At 37.6% G+C, this 22,264-nt stretch overlaps 1 protein-coding gene across 2 annotated transcripts in view; it reads right to left on the reverse strand.

The window, feature by feature from the left end:
- Parn (poly(A)-specific ribonuclease) overlaps nucleotides 1-22,264 on the reverse strand; it is a 148,029-nt gene that overhangs the window by 119,765 nt on the left and 6,000 nt on the right. For both annotated transcript variants that reach the window (XM_026409243.2, XM_026409242.2), the window contains exons 6-13: nucleotides 17,297-17,357; nucleotides 14,327-14,492; nucleotides 13,549-13,614; nucleotides 12,781-12,819; nucleotides 11,655-11,697; nucleotides 10,569-10,649; nucleotides 8,095-8,151; nucleotides 2,418-2,495 (exon numbers count right to left, since the gene is read on the reverse strand). In XM_026409243.2, the coding sequence (XP_026265028.1) occupies nucleotides 2,418-2,495; nucleotides 8,095-8,151; nucleotides 10,569-10,649; nucleotides 11,655-11,697; nucleotides 12,781-12,819; nucleotides 13,549-13,614; nucleotides 14,327-14,492; nucleotides 17,297-17,357 (591 nt within the window). The remainder of the gene's footprint in view (nucleotides 1-2,417; nucleotides 2,496-8,094; nucleotides 8,152-10,568; nucleotides 10,650-11,654; nucleotides 11,698-12,780; nucleotides 12,820-13,548; nucleotides 13,615-14,326; nucleotides 14,493-17,296; nucleotides 17,358-22,264) is intronic.

Below are 22,264 nucleotides of genomic sequence, written 5' to 3' on the forward strand. Positions count from 1 at the left end.
TTGATAATCCCTTAGCTAAAATATGGAAACTAAAAGCATTTTCTTCAAAATCTGGAGAAAGAGAAGGATATTCACTATACCACTACTATTCTTTATAGACTAAAAATTCTAGGCAGAGCAATTAGGCAAAAGAAAGAAATAAAAGGGGTAAAAATACAAAAGGAAGAAGTCAAACTAGAACTGTTTGCAGATGGTAACATCCTACACTTAGAAGATCCAAAAAGTTCCAGAAGAATACAGACCAATAAACAAATTCAGCAAAGTAGCCAGTCACAAAATCAACATACAAAAATTAATAGCTTTCCTATACACCAATAATGATGTGCTGAAAAAGAAATCAGAAAAACAATCCCATTCTCAAAATCCACAAAAATATAGATAAATAAAATACCTATGAATAAGCCGGGCATGGTGGTGCACACCTGTAATCCTAGCGACTCAGGAGGTTGAGGCAGGAGGATCATAAGTTTAAACCAGCCTCAGCAACTTGGCAAGGCCCTGAGCAACTCAGCAAGACCCTGCCTCTAATAAAATATATGTATTTAAAAAAAAAAAAAGGCTGGGGATGAGGCTGGGTGGTTAAGCACCCCTGGGTTCAATCCCTGGTACAAAAAAACAAAACACAAAAAAAACCTATAAATAAATCTAAATAAGGAAGTGAAATACCTATACGATGCAAACTATAGAAAAAACTGAAGATATAAGAAGACGAAAGATTTCCCATATTCATGAATAAGCAGAAGTAATGCTATTAAAAATGAACATAATACTGAAAGTATAAACAGATTCAGTGCAATCCCCATCAAAATACCAATGACAATCATCACAGAACAAGGAAAAAAAACAACAAAACACAGTTTTAAAATGCCTTTGAAGAATAAAAGACTCAGAATAGCCAAAGCAATTTTTAGCCAAAAATGTCATGCTGGAAGCATCACAATACTGACTTCAAATTACACTACAGAGCTAGAGTAACAAATGCATGGTACGGGCAAAAAAACAGACACATAGACCATTGAAGACACAGAACAGAAACCTACACCGATGTAGTCTTCTTATCTTTGACAAAAATGCCAAAAGCAAACACTGGTGAAAAGACAGCCTTTTTAACAAATAGTTGTAGGAAAACTGGCTGTCCCTGTGTAGAATAATGAGCCTAAATCCTTATCTCTCACCTTGCACAAAAGTAAGCTCAAGGAGATGGGGTTGTGGCTCAGTGGTACAGCGCTTGCCTCACATGTGTGAGGCACTGGGTTCAATTCTCAGCACTGCATAAAAATAAATGGATAAAATAAAGGTCCATCAACAACTAAAAAAAATACTAAAAAAAGAAGTCAACTCAACATGAGTCAAAGACCCAGTAATTAGACCAGAAACTAGGCAACACCTAGAGAAAAACATAGGGTTAAATTCCAACATGTAGGCTCAAACAACTTTGTCAAAAGGATCTCTGACACTCAGGAAATAATCTCAAGAGTTAATAAATAGGATGGTATCAAATTTAAAAGCTTCTATACAGCAAAGCAAATAATTACGAATGTGAAGAAAGAATCTACAGAATGGGAGAAATTTTTTGCTAGCTACTCTTCTGACACAGGATTAATATCCAGAATATGTAAAGAATTCAAACAACAAACAACCCAATTAATAAATGGACAAGTGAACTAAATAGGCACTTTTCAAAAGAAGAAATCCAAATGGTTAACAAATATATGACAAATTGTTCAACACTGTTAGCAATTAAGGAAATAAAAATCAAAACTACATGGAGATTTCATCTCACTCCAGTTAGAATTGCAGCCATATCAAGAACACAAACAATAATAAACACTGGAGAGGATGTAGAGAAAAAAGAACACTTCAGCACTATTGGTGGGATTGTAAATTAGTACAATCACTATAGAAATCAGTATGGTAGTCCTTCAAAAGACTAGGAATAGAACTAACATATATGTCCTAGCTACACCAGTCTTCAGTATTTATTAAAGAATTAAAGCGGGTTGGGGTTGTGGCTCAGTGGTAGAATGCTTGCCTAGCACACGTGAGGCACTGGGTTCTCAGCACCATATATAAATGAATAAATAAAATAATGGTTCATCAACAACTAAAAAATATTTTTTAAAAAACTATAGCAACACATACATACCCATGTTTATAGCAACACAATTATACCCATGTTTATAGCAACACAATTCACAATAGCCAAACCACAAGGACCAAGACGATGAAACAAATATGGAACCCTGCTCTGACAATGGCAGATGACAGAAAAACCCCTTAAAATAGCTTATATGTACATCTCATCAAAAACACACAACCAAGTGCATGCATAAGATTGTCTCTGGGAATATGCTGCATGCAGAAAAGCAGAGAACACTGCACAGTGCCTGGTGAAGGCAGGCGGACCAGTCACTTACCGAAGGCAGTGGGCTGTAGAACTGATGAACTGTGTGCATGACATCCAAGAGCATATTGTGTCCAATGACAAGTTTTCCCTAAAGAAAATCAAGGTTAAGAAAAAAATTAACTAGGGTTTGAGAATAAAATGTATGCTTCAGATTCCATGAGGATTTTTTACTGAACTTACTTTTTCCACATTAAAAAGTTATAAGTATATGCAAATACATAAATATAAGCCATTTTTATTTCTCTGCACTTTGGGAGTATTAAATCCACAATGCAAAGTAAAAGTTTCAAATAATTTTTACTTCATTGATCTTTTTCTCTGATTTTTATCAATCTTGTCACCCTTAAGAATCAGAAGTAGTAAAAAAAAACTTTTCTTTTTTTCCTTTTCTTTTTCCAAGGCTCTATGTTGCCCAAGATGGCCTTGAACTCCTGGGCTAAAGTGACCTCCCTGCCTCTCAGCCTCCCAAGTAGCTGGGACTACAGAAATGAGCTGGCATAACAGCAGGAAATTGTAAAATTTTAATTGAAGAGTTTTTTAAAGGTAAAATACGAAAACCCTGAGTCCCTTGAATGTCAAATAATTTGTGAACAAAACTCCAAAAACATATGTATATGCTTTTGTCTATACAAATATTTTAAAAATTATACTTCTTCTTGGGGCTGGGGTTGTGCTCAGTGGTGGAGTGCTCGCCTGGCACGTGTGAGGCCCTGGGTTCAATCCTCAGCACCACATTAAAATGAAGGTATTGTGTCCAACTACAACTACAAAATAAATATTTAAAAAATATATATACTTCTTGGGGCTGGGCTTGTGGCTCAGTGATAAGAGTGCTCGCCTAGCACTTGTGAGGCACTGGGTTCGATCCTCAGAACCACATAAAAATGAAATAAAGATATGTGTCCACCACCTACAACTAAAATAAATAAATAAATATTTAAAAAATACCGAATGAATGATTTAATATATAAATAGGTATTATGGTTTAAAAAAAAAAAAATATATATATATACTTCTTAAAACAACCCAATTATTTTAAAAGATAAGTTCATAACAATGTTAAAAGGTTAAAATAGCTAATTTCTTATTATAATTAACACAATAAATTTTCATTTCCTAGATTAACTGCATCAAAATTCAGAACATGTTCTGTGAATTCCATTCCAATAACATTTCACTGTTTTTTCAATCAACTGAAATAACTGTGGGTAAATTAAATTACTCCATTTGTGTAAAAAATAAACCACAAAATGGAATGTCAACTTAGATTTAGTTGGCCTGGTGATACCATATTCTTTTTTGTGAGGGTTGGTACCGGGGAATGAACTCAGGAGTGCTTGACCACTGAACAACATACCCAGCCCAATTTTGTATTTTATTTAGAGAAAGGGTCTCACTGAGTTACTGAACATCTCACTTTTGCTGAGGCTAACTTTGAACTTGCAATCCTCCTGTCTCAGCCTCCTGAGCAGCTGGGATTACAGGTGTGCACCACTGCACACAGCTGGTGAGACCATTTTTCACAAAAGCATTGGTCAGTACAGTGGAGCTCCATAATAAGTCCCAATGGGCCTTCCATATAACACTGCTGAATTCATAGGGCTAAACATATTTTTTCAAAGTAAATATCCTACATAAAATCTCCCAAATCTAACAAGCTAAGCTTTTGGCTCAGTATTTGGGCATATTCACAGTCCCTATACAATGCTAAAATACAAAGGACTGATACAGGGTAGAAGCGGTATGTAGGGAACTTTCAAATGCAACATAAATACTGATAAATGAGGAAGTTGAGAAGTGGAAAACAACATCTTGATCAGAAGATACCATGATAGAGAGAAAGGATGGGAGAGGAGGGGAGGAGTAGCGGGGATAGGAAGGGCAGCAGAATAGGATCGACAATATGATTGATGTATGTACATTCCATGTATGTATTACATGTCAAAATACATTTTGCTGTCATGTATGACTAAAAAAAAATAAAAATAAATCGTATGTAAAAAAAAAAAAAAAAAGAAGATACCATAAGGCCAAAGACAGGGAGAACTGCACATAAATATTGAACTTTTCACAGGTATGAGTTAGAATTCTGGTACTACTTTATGTGTGCCCCAAGTTGAAGCAAATATATGTAATGCAAGTTAAGAACTGGATTTCTCACTGTCAGAGAAAGAAGTTGCAAGTAGAAAAGAGAGTAGGCTAAAAACAAGCCCTGTGGTATTGGACTGGAATCTGAGGTATCAGTATAAAGGAATGGGTAGGGAGATCCACACTTGTGAATGTGTATGTATGTGTAAGCACCTCTGTACACACACAATCACCTCATGCATAACGTAACAGGGACATGTCCTGAATTATTCATCAGGCAATCTCACTGTTGGGTGAAATGACAGAATATACTTACACAAATCTGGACCGCATAGTCTACTATACACTTAAGACTATACGGTCTATCTGACTGCTCCTATTCCAGGATATAAGTCAATAAGGCATGTTACTGTGCTACATACTGTAGGCAAATTTAAGACAGTGGTATTTTTTTTAAATTTTTTTAATATTTATTTTTTAGTTCTCGGCGGACACAACATCTTTGTTTGTATGTGGTGCTGAGGATCGAACCCGGGCCGCACGCACGCCAGGTGAGTGTGCTACCACTTGAGCCACATCCCCAACCCTAAGACAGTGGTATTTGTGTACCTAAACATATAAAAGGTACTGACATAAATTTTTTAGCTCCATTATAATCTTAGAGGACCACCCTAGTATATGAAGTCCATCACTGACCAAAACATACCTGTGCACACACAAAATACAAAGTGACCATTGCAGATAGGTTCCAGGATCTCCCATGGTCACCAAAATGCTTAGGTCCCTTACATAAAATGGCATATTACTTGCATATAACCTATGCACATCCTCCCATACTTTAAATCATCTCTAGATTACCTATAATACCTCATGCAACGCAAATGCCATATAAATAGTTGTTGTATTGTACTGTTTAGGGAATAATGACAAAAAAAAATCTGTTCACGTTCAATTTGTTTCTTGAATATTTTTAATCTGTAGTCGGTTGAATCTAAGGGTGTAGAACTCAAGGATATGAAAAGCCAACTGTACACACATACACCTACAGATACACAAAGAACCAGCTGTGTACATATGCGAGGATATGCAGACATACTGTTCTTCGCTCTGTCCATAGGCAGGGCCTAAAACCACTAACACAGCTGTAACACAGGACCAGATTGTGCTTCCAAAACACTACTCTCAGTCAAAGGAACCACGGCTCATGGGAGAAGATACGGATCCCTAAGCTAGGCCAGGGGAAGAAAACAAGATGAGCCTGGAACCTCCTGGGACATCCAAGAGTAAGGAAGTGCTCAAAAGGAAGGACATAGGAGTCAAGCTGAAAGGTCACCATGGCCAAAGGCAGTAAGTACACTGTGAGCAACAAAAAATTAGGCTATATTCTAGTTGAATAAAATAAATATCCGAGTCCCTACTCACATACATAAAAATGATTAAATAACATGGAATGAACATCTTTTCCTTATAGAATAATTTTAAAAACAAATGTAGAAAGAAAGAGGGAAATATAAACTTGCCTTAGATCTCCACAGCAATAAATGCTGCAGGTAAGACCCACTGACAAATACTAACACTAGTGGGCAAAGGTTTGAGGATTTTCATAGTCCCGAGGTATCTCCCCCAACATGTTAACCTCAGAGGAAAAACAGTAATTTCAGAGAACAAAGTCCAGCAGACACTACCTTAACCTGGTGACCAAGGTCAACATCATGAATACTGTTTCCTGTGGTGTTCTTATCAACACTGAATATCCTCAGTCCAAAGAAAACAAATCACAAACGAGGAACCCTGGACAAAATGGCCAATACTCATCAAAAGCATCAAGGTTATGAAAGGCAGAGAAAGACTACTGAAATCTGCAGAAAACCAAGGAGAAATAACAAGTAAACATAATGCAGGATTCTGGACAGAATTCTGAAGAGAAAATGGACTTAATAAACAAACTGATGACATTCTAATAAGGGCTTTAGTTTAGCTCATATTATTGTGTGATGTTACTGTCCTGGTTCAGATAACTGCACAGTAGCAATGGCAGATGTTAGCACTGGGGAAAACTGTGCAAAGGGGTACAGAATTTCTGCACTATTTTTGGAACTTATCTTGCAAAATTAAAACTTCTTGAAAACTGTAGAAAAAAGAGATTTACTAATAGTGACTAGAAAATAATTTGGTGATATAAATAAATGTTTGGTGTCTATTGGGTTTATAGAACTTAATTATGTTAATATTTTTAAAGTGTGCTGCTTATAAACTTTAAAACATTAAATCACCAGTAAATAGGGCTTCTTCTCTTTGCAAACTTTGATGCTACCAACTATTAGCAATGTGTTATGAATTATTCCATACAAGAAAGATATCAGAGAAGAGCAAACACAGACAGAGCAACCTAAGGTATTTGAACATGTACAAGGTGAACAAATGACTCAATTTTGGAAAAGTTAACTAAATATCATGAGAACTACACAAGAGCTCAAAATCAACTGATGTCTTAAGCTCTGTATCTTAGAGCCAGCTACAATCAAACCAACCACAAATCTGAAGGGAGCTGGTTGAGTGTATGACAAGAGCAAATGTGGTCTCACGGCTGGTTCTATGGACACCTATGACCTCAGCCACTACAAAGAGATTCATACTCTGCTTCTCTCCAGACTCATACAACTTCCTGTTCTGTTCAGTTCTGTTCAGATTACCTCACTTATTTAGCAAGAGAGCTCCTAGTAGGCCAGCCCTCTTCTTTTACAAGGTCCTGTTACTTGTGTTTATCCCCAAATAAGGACAATGGTGTGCTTCCCCACCCCACCCCCAGCGTCCCTGTGTTTATAGGCCTGCACCTGGTAGTGAGACAGCTGTAGAACTGAGAGGGTTTCAATGACCTTTGCGATTTGCATGCTTCCCTGATACAAAGCTCAGCATCTAAGGGACAAGGTGATTCTTTCTCAACAGCCAACTGCTAAAGGAAAAGAAGCCTTAGATTCCAGACAATTTAGCATCCAAGTAAGCAGGTTGACTAGAACAACCAGCACAACAACCTTGTTTATCTTTGCAAAATAGCAAATGTTTCTTTTCAAAAAGGAAGTAAGGAAAAATATCTACCACAGACCCCTCTAGCAAATTTACACCAACAACCAAAGCATTTTTTAAATGTATCAAATACTATTAAGGCTACTGGATATAAGAATCAATTACAGTTAAGCAGGAGACACCATTATTTTTATCCTCTAGAGTCTTCCCCTTAGGGAATTAATCAATCAAATATCTGAATGTTTCTTCCTTTATTCCTTGCTTTCTTATTCTATTTCTTATGGTTTTGAGAATAAAAACCCTAGTTTCGTGTAGCCATAAAACATCATCATTGTACAATCCCATGCATCCTTACAAGAAAGACTTTCTGAAAAATGCTTTGTATGTGAATCAGCAGTTATGATCTCACCAGGCACATCACGTAACAGTCTATCCTTGTCATTCTAACTCCTTCCTCCACACCAGGTAAACATTCTAAATGACCAAACTGACTACTTTGCAATGGTAATTTGGCAGGCCACCTAATATTATATTCAGCAGTCTAGCCAGAAAGAAAAGAAGCCTGGTTTGCTTACCGAATTAGCAATGGCATGAATGACTCTTGAAAATCCTACAGCATCATTCAGTTCCTCCTAATTAAAAAACAAACAAAATTATTGATGTGCACTATATTTCTTATTTGAATGACCTAAAAACCCTAGCCAAAAAAGGGAAAAAAAAAACTTCATATAGCATCATCATTTCAAATAACTATATCTAAAATATCTAAAATGATTTATGTATATATCTTTCTTCTGTTTTAGAAGTCAGAAAAAGCAAGTGCCAAATTATTCACTAGTTACTTCAATAAAAGTGCCTAGAATTTTCTCATCACTTCACATAATTTGTTGAAATTTCCAAGGCAATCAAGTGTCTTGAAGGAAAAAAAAAAAAAAAATCTTTTTTAAAGTGGCCACCTGCTGGTTAAACTCTATAATACATCACTTTCTGAGGAAACCCATCCAGCAAACTGATCCAGAATTCCCGATTTTTTTCCTTGACAAACAGCAGTTTTACAAACTTTTAGAGCACAACTTTGGACCTATCCCCACCCTCACTTTCTCCTCTCCAATTTTCTTTCCAACAGTGTTTACAGAGGCTCCATGTCTCTCCTACCTTGACCTCAGCCCTTAACTGCCCTTTTTGTCTCATCACAGCTAACTTGCTTAATTAACCTCTCCACTCAGTTCCAGCTAACTTCTAGGTGCTCCCAGCCCTCTGCTCTCGGGCTTCAATCTCACTGAAATTGCTCATCAACTTAAAATGAGTCCCAAGGCTAACAAGTGTTTTCAAGGATGTAGAGAAAATGGAACCCTTGTGCACTGTTGGTGGGAACATAAAATAGCACCATTGCTATGGAAAAAAGTGTTGAATTTCTTTAAAAAAAAAAAAAAGCATACAAATATTTGCATACTCATGTTCAAAGCAGCATTGTTTACAAAAGCCAAAAGCAACCCAAGTATCCAAATGAATAGATACAGAAAATGTGGTATATCTATAAAATAGAATCTCAGTCTTAAAAAGGAAGGAAATTCAGACCATGCTGTAACATGGATGAAGCCTTCCTTGAGGCCATTATGCCAAGAGAGTAAGCCTGTCACAAAAGGACAGATACTATAAGACTGCAATTACGTGAGATACTTAGAATGGTCAAATTCACAGAAACAGAAAGTAGATGATGGTTGCCAGGGCAGGCGGAGGAAGGGCATGGAGAATTTTGTTTAATAGGTACAGAATTTCAGTTTTGCATCACGAAAATAGATCTGGAGATGGCTGATGGTGATGGCTGCACAATAATTTGGATATACTTACTGCCACTGAACTGTACATTTGAAAACAGTTAAGATGGGAAATTCTGTGTTGTATTTTTAACAAAATTAAAAATAAAAAAATTGGGGGTTGGAGATATAGAACTTGTCTAACATGTACAAGCCCCAGGTTCAATCTCTAGTATCAAATAATAATAATGATGATGAATAAATAATTTTAAAAATAAATCAAAAACAGAGGCTGGGGACAGAGCTCAGTGGTACAGTGCCCAAGCCACATCCTTAGCCCTTTTAAATTTTCTTTTAAATATTTCTAGTTGTAAATGGATTATACCTTTATTTTATTTATTTTATTTTTATGTGGTGCTGAGGATCAAAACCAGGGCCTCACACATTCAAGGCAAGCACTCTTCCACCAAGCCATAACCCCAGACCTTTATTTTTTATTTTATTGCTAAGTTGCTTAGGGCCTGGCTAAGTTGCTGAGGCTGGCTGTGAACTTATGATCCTCCTGCCTCAGCCTCTCAAGCCCCTGGGATTACAGGCATGCACCACCACGTCTGGCGAGGTCTTTTTTGATTGCTGGTTTGTTTGAATGGGGCCTCACTATGTTGCCCAGGCTGGCCTGGAATTCACAATACTTCTGCCTCAGCCTCCTAAGGAGTTGGGACTTGTTCCTTGCCACACAGCAGGTATGGCCTTTCTGCCCACCCCCTCAGAACAGAGCAACAGAAAACAAAAGCACTGCACTACAGTCTAGAACCAGTTTCTCAGCAAAGGAGAGTTCCACAGCCCATACCATAGTCATCTGACCCCTTTGGTTTTGGTGCTGCTCTTTTTGCTGTGGAGGACAAGGACTACAGATAGGAGGCACATTTGGCTAACCTTTATTTCTCTTGCAGATATAATGTAATTGTGAAAGTGGATCACTCTGTTTTTACTCATGTCTTAACATGTTCTAAATGTGCACATACCTGACATCTGCCACACCCAAAATCACTTCTGGTCCACTCTACCTCCAGCCCACACCATCTAAATGAATGGACTACAATCCATCTAGTCGCTCAAATTTAGAGCTAGAGCATCTTCCTTCTACCTTCCTCTTTCACCAGCCACATCCAATCACAAACTCACAATTCTTCTGTGGTAGAAAACTGTTCATTAAATTTTGCTATACACAAAAGGGAATAGTCGATATGTACATTGCTACTTCCCACCCAAAGGAAACACAGTCCTATTACCTGTTCTTTAGCATGTTTTTGCTGTTCTCTTTTTTTCCGCTCTTCTTCATCTACTTTGCTGATAACTATATATCGCTCCTTCTAAAAGACAAAGCAGATATATAATTTTCTGGATGTAACTTGACCCAAAAAGTCTGAACTCTGCTACCATTAGAAGTTACCATTTTTATCACTGCACCAACTTTCATGGGCCAAAAAGAACAAAAAGTGCCTCAACATGCCACCAAAAATTGAAATAATGCACTAAGAAACAAAAATTTCCTATCTTTCCATGACATTTTACCATGGTTAAAAAAGACAGACATCAGTTTAAAATATCAACAGACTACAAGAACAAGACATTTTCCATAATGAACACTAAAAAGTTACATGGCCTTTGAATATGAATTCCTAAACAATTAGTTTTAAAGAGAAAGTTATTTATTATATTTTATGAACATGAGGAAACAACCTGGATTTTCTGGTTATAAGCCAGAAAACTAGTTCCTTCCTTCTCATATACTGCATTTTGTGTCCATTAATCATACCACCAAATCTTCCATGTCAGAGTTTGAGGTTTATCTTCTAACAAAGACTGTCTTTAACGTATGTAATCCATAATTTGATATTTGACTTAAAACAACAAGCAAATTCAAAAATCCTAAAATTTTTCAAAAAAACAAAACAAACAAAAAAAACCTATCACTAGCACCCATCACAGTTCTATCAGTGCTATGCTTATGACTCAAGTTCTAAAATTTAATTTTACCTGCCAACATAACACAAAGTTGTTCTGTTCACATGTATCACAGCTTTCTGCCACAGTATGAACATGAAATAACATTTATATATCATCAAGTTTACAAGGCATGTTCACATCCATTTATCCACTGGATCACCACAAACATCCCGAGATAGGTATAGGTATCCTCATTGTCATGCTCAACCGAATGTACAAATGAGGAAAATGAGGCTCAGAAAGGCACAACAACTCGCCCAGGTTGCCCGCTCAGAAGTGGGTGGAGCTCAAGCATAACTCCTGACTTTCAACACACCTAAGAATCACCAAGTATGTCTGATGTTAGCCCTGAATAATCCTGGGGTTACCTTTTCAGTTTCTAAAGTCTCAACATGAATGCCTTTGGGATACCTAAAAGAACAAAAAAAAAGGAAAATAGGATATCAGTAGATGAATCAATGACAGCTGAAACCCAAAGTATTTTAAAAGCCACTACACTGCTTAAAGTAAATAAAACAAGTTTTGTTAAGATGGAATAATTATCCTTACAATGAAGACTTTATAATAAATCTATCCATAACATCTCAGCTGCATAATATTTCCCTGTCCCTGCTCTTAAACATTGGCAAAGGAAGGTATCAATTTCAAATTAATTTGGGGGAACATGTATTTTCTAAATTTCTTGCATCTTAATACAGTCAACCACCACACAGTCAAATCTTGCTTCCAAATATAATTATGCGTATTTCCTAACTGAAAATGTGAAGGTCTCTTTAGATTGCACAGCAACAAAGGGAAAGTTTGAGATGGCCCGCTCTGCTGTAGTTTGGCATGGCAGTTTGCGTCAGCCAAGGAGAGGATCTAGAACACACAATGAGTAAGATGCAACAATAACTCGACAGGAAATTGCTCCCATTTTGTTCAAAGTATATTCCCAGTATAATCTCAGTGGCAGAGTCTAACATAAGATCAAGGACTCCAAAATCAAACGCAAATGCTCATCTGTCTAGTACCATTGCTCAGTTTTTAGTACCATTGCTCAGTTTTTGAGTTAGAGAAACCAAGGGAAACATCCTCAGAAAAACACATGCACAAAATGTTAGCTGTGATTTCAGATTTATAGACCTCTAAAGCCCACTCAAAATGTAACCCCAAGTCAGAAAACCCTGCTTTAGAAAAAGGACTCAGATATCTGAGTATTTCCTAGGTTTAAGAATCGAGTCTTTATCACATACCTTCAAAACAAAAATATATTGTAGATATATCTCCAAAGCTTAATGGATAAAACCAAAAGAAAAAGGTCTTAAAGCATCCAGAGTGATAACACAGAAAATTAACTAAGTGGGTTTTCACTTCAGAAAGAATGGGGAACTCTGCATGGTTAAAACATCAGAAACTGCAGAATTAAAAAATGAAATAAGAGTAACAGGATTATATTTAATTTTTAAATTCAGGGTCCTTCACAAAGCTCTCATATACAATACAAACACTTACTTCCAGCTCAAAGTCTGATAAATTAGTTTTCTCTGAAACCTATAAAAAGAAAAAAAAAAAAACAATACTGGCTGAGGTCCACCAAAAGTAAACCCTAACTGAGCAGGCATTGATTGGGAAAGATTTAATTCTGAAAAGAGTCTTCATCAGAACAGACAGGTGATATACAAACAAACAAGAGCTTTGAGGTGGGAAGATTCCTCCTCACTTGTCTTAATTGACATTTTATTTAATATTATTATGCTACTTTTAGCAAAGAGGTAAAGTTCTTATCTAATCAAAATATTACTTCCTGCAGCTCCATAAGGAGAATTTAAAGTAACCAGCTACATTAAAACACTTTGGTAAAGCTTGTCTTAAAGTAAAAGGGAAAGAAGATGCTTAAGCTACTGTCGTTGAAATGCACACGTTTCCCACCACAGAGAGAAGTTAGAAGGAGAGAAGCAGCCTGAGAGAATTCTCTGCTGCAGCCTTCAAGTGCTAAGCACTCCTCCAGGCCAAAGCCATCACGCCACTTGTGAGCATAGTTAAAGTCAACCTGCACAACAGTTTTCTCCCCTCCAGGGTCAGGACAAAGTCCTCATTCAGTGTCTCCGCAGACAACTGTCCCACTATGTAAATGCTAAAACTTGTACTTAAATCTTGGAAACATACCTATAATAAGAAGGGTATTTATAAAGAAGTTTTAAGAAGACCAAATGCACCAAGTGTCAGAAATCATCTACTTTTCCATAAAAAGAACATGTGAAACTATGAAGGACAACTAACCCAGTACACGGCTCTAAATCCAAGTTCTTGTTTTCTTCACTTTGTAATAAATCTTCTATTTTCTCTCTGAGGAATTAGAATAAGACCATGACCATCAGAACCTTGAAGAAATGAACTTATCAACCAAAAGAATAATCACACTCAAAAGCAGTCTAAACATAAGAACATATATTTCTTATGCATATAGTTCTTACATTTGTACATGCAGAACAGAGTAATTTTACCAAATTATGTAATGACTTTTTAGTTCAAAAAGTAAAGAAAATGTTTTATTTTGGCATATGCTTTGGGCAGATTTATTGTCACTGATGAATTAGTGACAACTTCTCAACAATTCATCAATACCAGTGATTTAATTTTTGACTTTTCTAGTAAAGCCATTATACCGTTATCTAAACTAAGCAAGACCAGATTCTTCTCCAGTGGCACAACGGTTTGTCAGAAACCTCACTGCCACAGGAAAACCACAAATGTGCTGCAGCCTGGATGGGCCTGATCCACTCCTTTGCCTTCAGGGAAACTGGACATGGCCTGTCAGGCCTTGATCCATATAGGTCTGCTCACTTGCTGAGGTGTCTTGCCAAGTGACATGGAGCCAGTGTAAGTATGATACACAGGACACTATTTGCAATTTTCTCCTGTTGCACAAATTCAGATATGCAACAATTAGATCATGCCACTCACAACACTACATACACCCCACATGTGTACTCTGTGTACAACAAAAGTGTGACACAGATGGCCTTGGTGCACACATGGTTTCAGTTTGGGAACTTACACCACTTGGTCAATAAACTTCTTCTGATCCTCAGGGATCGTCACAGGACATTTTGAGGCATTAGGAGATACATATGCCAGAGATCCGGCACCATTGGCCTGAGAGCGTTTTTCATCATACTGCTCTCTCAACTGTCTTTCTTCTTCCTGATTTAAATATGGAATTCCTAAACATAATTTTTAAAAGAATGCATTAGCAGAAGTAATTGTTTCACATAAAATTTTTTAACAAACTAAAAAAGCTTATACTACTCAGGAAAGACATATTTAACTACATCTAAGAAAATCAACAGTAAACACAAGTGATTTTGAAATGTTTGTTCATTCTTTCATTCATTTATTCATTCTTTTTATTTTTTAATTTTATTTATTTATTTATTTATTTGTTTATTTTGTGGTGCTGCGGATTGAACCCAGGGCAGCCTACCAACGGAGCTATATCCCCAGCCCCTTCATTCTTAACAAATATTTATCTGGCACTCATGCTATGTCAAGCATTGTAACAGGCGCTGAAGAACTAACAAGCAGATAGATCCATCCTGCTCTGTAGTAAGGGAACTATTTCTTACCAGATTATCAAAAAAGGCCACTGAGAGGGAAAACCCAAAGGATGAGAATGAGTCAGATATGCAAAGAGCCAGGGGAAGAGTATTTCAGGCAGAGGAAATGAGCCTAAATGTCCAGAGGATGAAAATGGCTTGAATTTTTCTAGAAACTCAAAGAAAGTGAGTATGGCCAGGACATGGTGAGCAAAAGGGGATGGAGATGGGATAGAGCAAGATTATATAGGTCCTTATAGAGCTTGGTAAGAAATTTTTATTCTAAGAAGAAAGAGACATCAACAGAAAATGTAAGCAAAATAAAGACATTGTATGCTTCATGTTTAAAAGATCATGTGAATTACTATGAGTGTGGAATCAGGGAAACTGGTTAGGAGCAACTGTCCAGGCAAGAAATGACAGCTCAGAGCTGAGATAGCAAACTTCATATTAAAGGGACACACATTACATATTTCAGGCTTGTAAGCCTTAGGAGGGCATCTCTGTTGCATACTCAATCCTGCCATTGCAGCACAGAGGCAGCCAACACAACATGCACATCTGAGAGCACACTATGTTCCACTAAGATGTTATTTACAGGTCATCTGTGACCTGGCTTAGACCATGGAGACAGAATAGTAGATGGAGACAGTGCTTTTTTGAGATGGTAAAAAAAAGAACCACAGGTGAAGGGTAAAGTGAAAGGCAAAACTGAGACTGACACCTAGCTATCTGGTGAAGCAATTGGAAAGAAACAGGGGAAAGTAGAGTTTGGGAGCCCAAGAAGTAGAAATCAAAAGCTACCTTCTGGGCATAAAAAAATCATCTGAGGTGGGCTGGGATTGTGGCTCAGTAGTAGAACACTTGCCTAGCATGTGTGAGGCACTGGGTTCAATTCTCAGCATCACATACCAATAAATAAATTAATTAATTAAAATTTTTAAAAAAATCATCTGAGGGTATATAATTAAGAGTTGCCTATAGCTCAAGAAAAAGGTGTTGTGACATAAATTTAGTTACCAACAGGATATAAGTAGTACTGCTAGGTACAGCAGCCCACACCTATAATCCCAGCTACCTAGAGATAAGGCAGGAGGATCACAAGTTCAAGGCCAGAAAGACCCTATCTCAAAATAAAAATAAAAAGGGCTGGGGGTGCAGCTCACTGATAGAGCACTTGCCTAGCGTGTGCTAGGGCCTGGGTTAAACTCCCAGTATGGGGAGGAAGAAAAAAAGATATGGGATGTTAACAAACTTTGTAGAAAGAATGATGGAGGGCTGGGGATGTGGCTCAAGCGGTAGCGCGCTCGCCTGACATGCGTGCGGCCCGGGTTCGATCCTCAGCACCACATACAAACAAAGATGTTGTGTCCGCCGAAAACAAAAAAAATAAATAAATATTAAAAAAAAATTCTCTCTCTCTCTCTTAAAAAAAAAAAAAGAATGATGGAATTAGAAAAACACCATTTACCAAAAATAATAATTATCTGAAGCAAGAATCACTGATGGATGGTAAAACTAACTGGCAAGAAAGGTGATCCAAGCTAACCTCACCAAGAGTGACACCAATTGTCATCAAGAGCCACCTGATAACAGGGCACTGAGAACACATAAGATGTACTCCTAGCAAAAATGAATTAATGGGAGAGCTCTAGCCAGGCATGTGCCAGGCTCTGGATCTGATCCCCACCGCCACACACACCTATGAACGTAAAATGCATCAGTTTTAAAAATGAAGCCATGAGGCCATGGAACCTACAAACAACTAGGGAAAGTATTATTCAGAAGCCGGTGAGCAAGAAAAAGCTAATACCAAGAGTGAGGAGCCAAGAGTGAACAGGAACCAAGCCGAAGAACGAAGGGTGCTAAGGCCCGGAGGACAGTGCTGGGGGCAAGAGAGAGCAATCAACAGGGTCAAATTCTACCAAATTCTACCTTTTTGATTTTTATTTTGAGACAGGGTCTCATTAAATGGCTAAGACTGGCCTCAAACTTGCCATCCTCCTGCCTCAGCCTCCCAAGTCACTGAAATTACAGATGGGCACCACTATAGCCAGCAATACAGCTGCTTTTTCAAGTACTATACCACTTGTCACACAGCAAGAAAATAAGGACACATTCCCCACAGGTGGTCAGTTAGGCCACTAAGTCACATAGTGGTGGAATAAATGACTCTCAATAAAATCAAAGCTTGAGAGGTCTCACTAGAATTCCACAAAGTAGCATCTATTCTCCTGCTCAGTTCACAGTTAACTAGGTTTAAAAATAAAATCATAACAAGAAAGTTGAAAAAATTTCTAACATTATATATGGTGAACTGGACTCTTGAAATTTTTGTTGCACACAGAAAGTACAAAATGGTAATTCCCAAGCAAATCCAGATTCACTTTCCCTGGACATTTATAAACTCTAAAGATAAGTCACAATCTTACCATTCCGAAAAACTTTATTAAAATCAAATCCTTGGCTTGCCAGAAAGTCAATGCTGGAGCTCTGAAACATAAAAACACACATTTTGGTGATGTTAGGAGTACGTATGCAACGAGAGCAGAGCAACAGCTCAGCAGACAGGCAGGCAAGGAAGTGGCATGTTAAAGGTCAAATGACAGTGGATTTCTCATCCACAGCAGCCAAGTGATCCGTTCATTTACTTCAAATATTTGGGTTCTTCTTGATAACTTATAAAATAAACACTCTTTTATTTATAGATTTTTTTTTAAATACACTGAATGAACAAATATTCTCCCAGTGGGCAGAAAGCTCCTGACCTCTTGACTGCTGCACTGACTAGAAGACTATAAATAGAAATAAAATGCATTTATACAACCTTACCCTAGATAGAAGTCTAAGGAAGCTCATATGTGCAGGTTACAAACAGCAATCCCCACTCCAAATCAGATATTGAAAACGTCAAATCTTAACTGGATGTCTTAAAGTTCAAGATCAAAGACAGAAAAGTTCCTGGCAAAAGGCCTTATCAAGCGAACACTTTTTTTTTTTTTTTTTTGGTACCAGGTATTGAACTCCGGGCACTCAATCACCAAGCCACATCCCCAGCCCTATTTTCTATTTGATTCAGAAACAGGGTCTCACTGAGTTGCTTAGCACCTCACTTTTTTGCTGAGGCTGGCTTTGAACTCTCAATCCTCCTGCCTCAGCCTCCCAAGCCACTGGGATTATAGATGCACACCACCACACCCAGCTAAGAAAATACATTTTAAATCTAAAATTGAGGGCTGGGGATGTGGCTCAAGTGGTAGCACGCTCACCTAGCGTACGTGAGACACTGGGTTCAATTCTCAGCACCACAAAAATGTGAAATAAAGATACTGTGTCGGGCTGGGGATGTGGCTCAGGCGGTGGCGCGCTCGCCTGGCATGCATGCGGCCCAGGTTCGATCCTCAGCACCACGTGCAGGCAGGGATGTTGTGTCCGCCGAGAGCTGAAGAATGGATATTGCAAAATTCTGTCTCTCTCTCTCTCTCTCTCTCTTTTTAAAAAAAAAAAAAAAAAAAAAAAGATACTGTGTCTACCTAAAACTAAAGAAATAAATATTTTTTTAAAAAGAAATGGCTTTCTTAAAAAAAAAATCTAAGATTGAGTGGAAATATGCGAGTAAATTTAAATTAAAAAATTAATAATACTACAGATGGTACACAAATGCAGCAAAATCATTAAGTTCTTACTCAAATTGACTGAATAGAAGAAAACAACATTGTAGTGACTCAATTTTTATTCTCATGTGAAGTCAGAACATTGGCAGGCGGCAAACCTGAATCATTTTAATCTAGTCCCTCGTAGAATTACCTTTACTGAACCAGACTTGGCTATTACAGCCTCTGTCTAGATGGATTGAAGGGCATTGTACCAAACAGCCCACTGAGCTCATCACAGTACTCACTTTAGAGAAGTGGCAAGGTTTTCAACATTAATCATTTCTTTATGATTCAAGGGTAGATTTGCTGGGAAAAGCTTTAATTCTCCAAGTCCTGAACTGTTTTGCTCCTATGGACCACCAAAATGAAGTGTGTGCTTCCTTCTTTACTCAGCCTTTAGGAAACACAACAGTCCCTCTTGTCACAGAATCTACGTTCTAATTATTTCCTAGTAATCCATTTTTTTCTTCCAATTTTTCATTTACTTTTTAGAAAATCTTATGTTAAAACATAAATACCATATGTATCTTTCATACATCAACACGAATCCTTTTAAAAACATAGCAGGATCTAAAAGGACAATCTTATCACAGAGGAACACACACAACACATGGGCTCACATGCAATCATTTTCCATCCACTGAGGGTACAACAATGACATTCTCCCCACCCCCACTTATTTTTTACTCTGAATGAACCAAGACATGAAGTCTTTGCCTTGGCCCACTAACCTCCTTTCTGTTTGCCATGCCTGAGTATTCTCATAATTCTGTCCACCTAAAAATGCCTTCAAGAAAGAGGTACCAAATGATGACTATGGAAAGGCATTTCCATCCTGACAATACTAGACTCCAAACTGTCCTGCTTTCCTTTAGTTCCTTAAATCCAGAGTTGAAAATTCGCCTATTTCTTCTTCTAAGCTATTTATTTTCCAATCAAAACAACACATTTTGGAGCCAGGCGCAAAGGCACATGCCTATAATCACAGCAGCTAGAGAATCTGAAGCAGGAGGATCTCAAGTTTGAGGCCATCCTGGGCAACTCAGCAAAACCCTGAGCAATTTAACAGGACCCTGTCGCAAAACAAAAACTAAAAAAAAACAAAACCCATACACAATTGCACAATCATATAGATGTACTTAATACCAATGAAACAGACACTTGAAAATAGTTAGAATGGACTTTCTAGCTGTCACATTTTGAGCTGCTTTCCTCCTCTGCCATACCCTTCCACCAGGAGGTCCTGCCTCACCTTGGGCCCAGAGCCATAGAATCAGCTATCTATGGTCTAAGACCTCTGAAATCAATCTTACCAGCTTCTATGAACAAGCTAAAGTAAGAAGAATTTATCCAAGACCACATTTGTCTAATTGTCATGGCATCCCCTTAAGTTTCTGAAATTTCCTGTAACTGCCCAGTGCTACAAAATTTGGCCCCTAAACACATTGCATTCAAGTCCTAATCAGTTTCTGGCTCTCATCTCTCCCCATTTAAAAAATAAAAGATATTGCTTCTTTCTACCCTCCCACCCCCGCAAACCCCATTTAGATCCATTCTCTACAGTAGCATACCAAAATTACCTTCCAAAAAAATCAAATCTTATCAAGTAAGTTTTAGGTTTCAAATTATTCTTGCTTTAATTTCCCCCTAAAAGATGAGTCATATGCTGTGCCAGTTAAGATTCTTAATTATAAACTCTTAAGCCTGTCTTCCAGTCTGCTCATCTGCCACCTTCTGTAACATAACTCTGTCTCCGGCTCTTGAAACATCTTACTATTTCAACACACGGTGCCTTTCACACTTCTGTGTTTTTGCTTCTTTTTTGTTTCCAATGTGGCCTCCCTGCCATTTCACCAATATGTTGACTAGCTCAGGCCTCAAACTAGGTCCATCTTTGAGCCAATCACTGTTGTCACGTGGGTGGGAGTCCTCTCATGAATGGTCAATTAGTTCTCCACCCTGCCACTAGCATCACCTCTCACAACAACAACAAAAAAGTTCCCAAGTGATTATAGTGTGTGGCCAGGTTTGTGAACCACTGAATTCCACCAATTCAATTTCAAGTAGCTGCCACTCATAGTGGGAGGGGTGCATGGTTAGAGAAGCAATCAGGATGCCCTACCCCATCCTTTGCTGAGAGGACAAATGTCTCTTAAGGAGAACTACCCTGAATGCATTAATGTTTTACAATGAAATTGTACTTTACCAATCACATCCCTTACATGAGTTGGAAAAAACAACAATGACAAAAAAGAGAATATGGTAAATTTTATCACGTATATTTTACAACTTTTTCTAAAAAAACTATTTGTGACTTACCATCCCCTACCTTAGATTTATATTAAATGTACCTTTTTCAAGATTTAAGAGATGAGTGTAGCTATTTAGTGGACAATTTGAGGCATCTATCAAAATTTTAAATGCAAATGTCCTATGACTTCACAACTCTTAGGAAATCTATTCTATAGAAAAATTCCTACATATACAAAAAATACACTACACACATATGCTGAATATGGTATTATTTATAAACAATAGATATTCTCTAAATTCTGATAAAGGAAGTGATTAAATTACACATATCCATAAAACATACCATAAACATATCCATACCATAAAACATAAAGATATTCTGTTGAAGGGAAATGAAAGTTATATAAAATGCAAATATTAGTATTTTATTATATTGGGGGTGTGTGTGTAGACATGGGTATACGTATATATATATGCATAAAAGCTAGAAAACAAGGAGTAAAATGAAAAGGAAGAGATGTTGAAAAAAGGACTTAAAAAAGGACATACTCTATATACAGTGGTTTTATTGCAATTTTTCACAACTATGCACGTATTATCTTGCACAAATTCAACTATGTATGTTCGACCAGAAAAAAAGGAAGAGAAGAAAATGGAGGAGGAGACAGAAGCCACATAAATGCCATGCCATTCCGTCTGCCACTCCACTCCACATTTGAACTCCCCTGGGTGTGTGCGGCTGTGGGGTCCCCTTCTTTCACATTCTGCCAGACTCATGGCATGTCACTGTATGTGTACAGATACTTATTTTTCAAAGAATACAGTAAGTTGTTTTACCCTCAAATCCTCTATGCTTTAAGGGTGTGAAGAGCTCTTTGAGTGATTCTGACATAATCTTTATCTGCTCACCAACTCCAGAGCCTAACTCCTGGTAACATACAACTCTGCTGTAATCACAGAATTTTATACAAAATAAAAATCACTATGTACAATTATAATGCACCAATTTTTTAAATGTGGGGGAAAAAAGAAAAGAAAAACCACTTTAAATCAGGGACAAATGGAAATCCAAAAACACATTTATCTTACCGATAGAATTCACAAGTTTATGCAAGACTCAAGACAGGCATAGCTACTGGAGGACAACTGGAGGCATCTATCACAATGTCTAAAACTTTCCTGAGATGGTTCCTTTGCTCTTGCAGACTAGAGAAATCCAGCACTTCTAACTCCTTTGTCCATTTTCAACATCAACCTCTGGACTATCTTCAAGAATATTATCTTTCTTTTTAAGGAGTAGCTAGAAAAAAGAACTGTTAAGCACACCAGATGTTGCCGCCCCGTGGCTTGTGCAGAGGGTGGAGCTCCACTGTTCTGTGTCCAAAACATTTCCCAGAATAACTGTACTTGTGTTGCTCTGTTAGTATAAAGCACCATCCCTAAGGTGTCTCACTACCACCCTGTGCTTTCATTTGATTGGCCCCTGGCCAA

The sequence above is a fragment of the Urocitellus parryii genome, chromosome 9 (genome assembly GCF_045843805.1).
Source record: "Urocitellus parryii isolate mUroPar1 chromosome 9, mUroPar1.hap1, whole genome shotgun sequence".
Classification (NCBI taxonomy): Eukaryota; Metazoa; Chordata; class Mammalia; order Rodentia; family Sciuridae; genus Urocitellus; species Urocitellus parryii.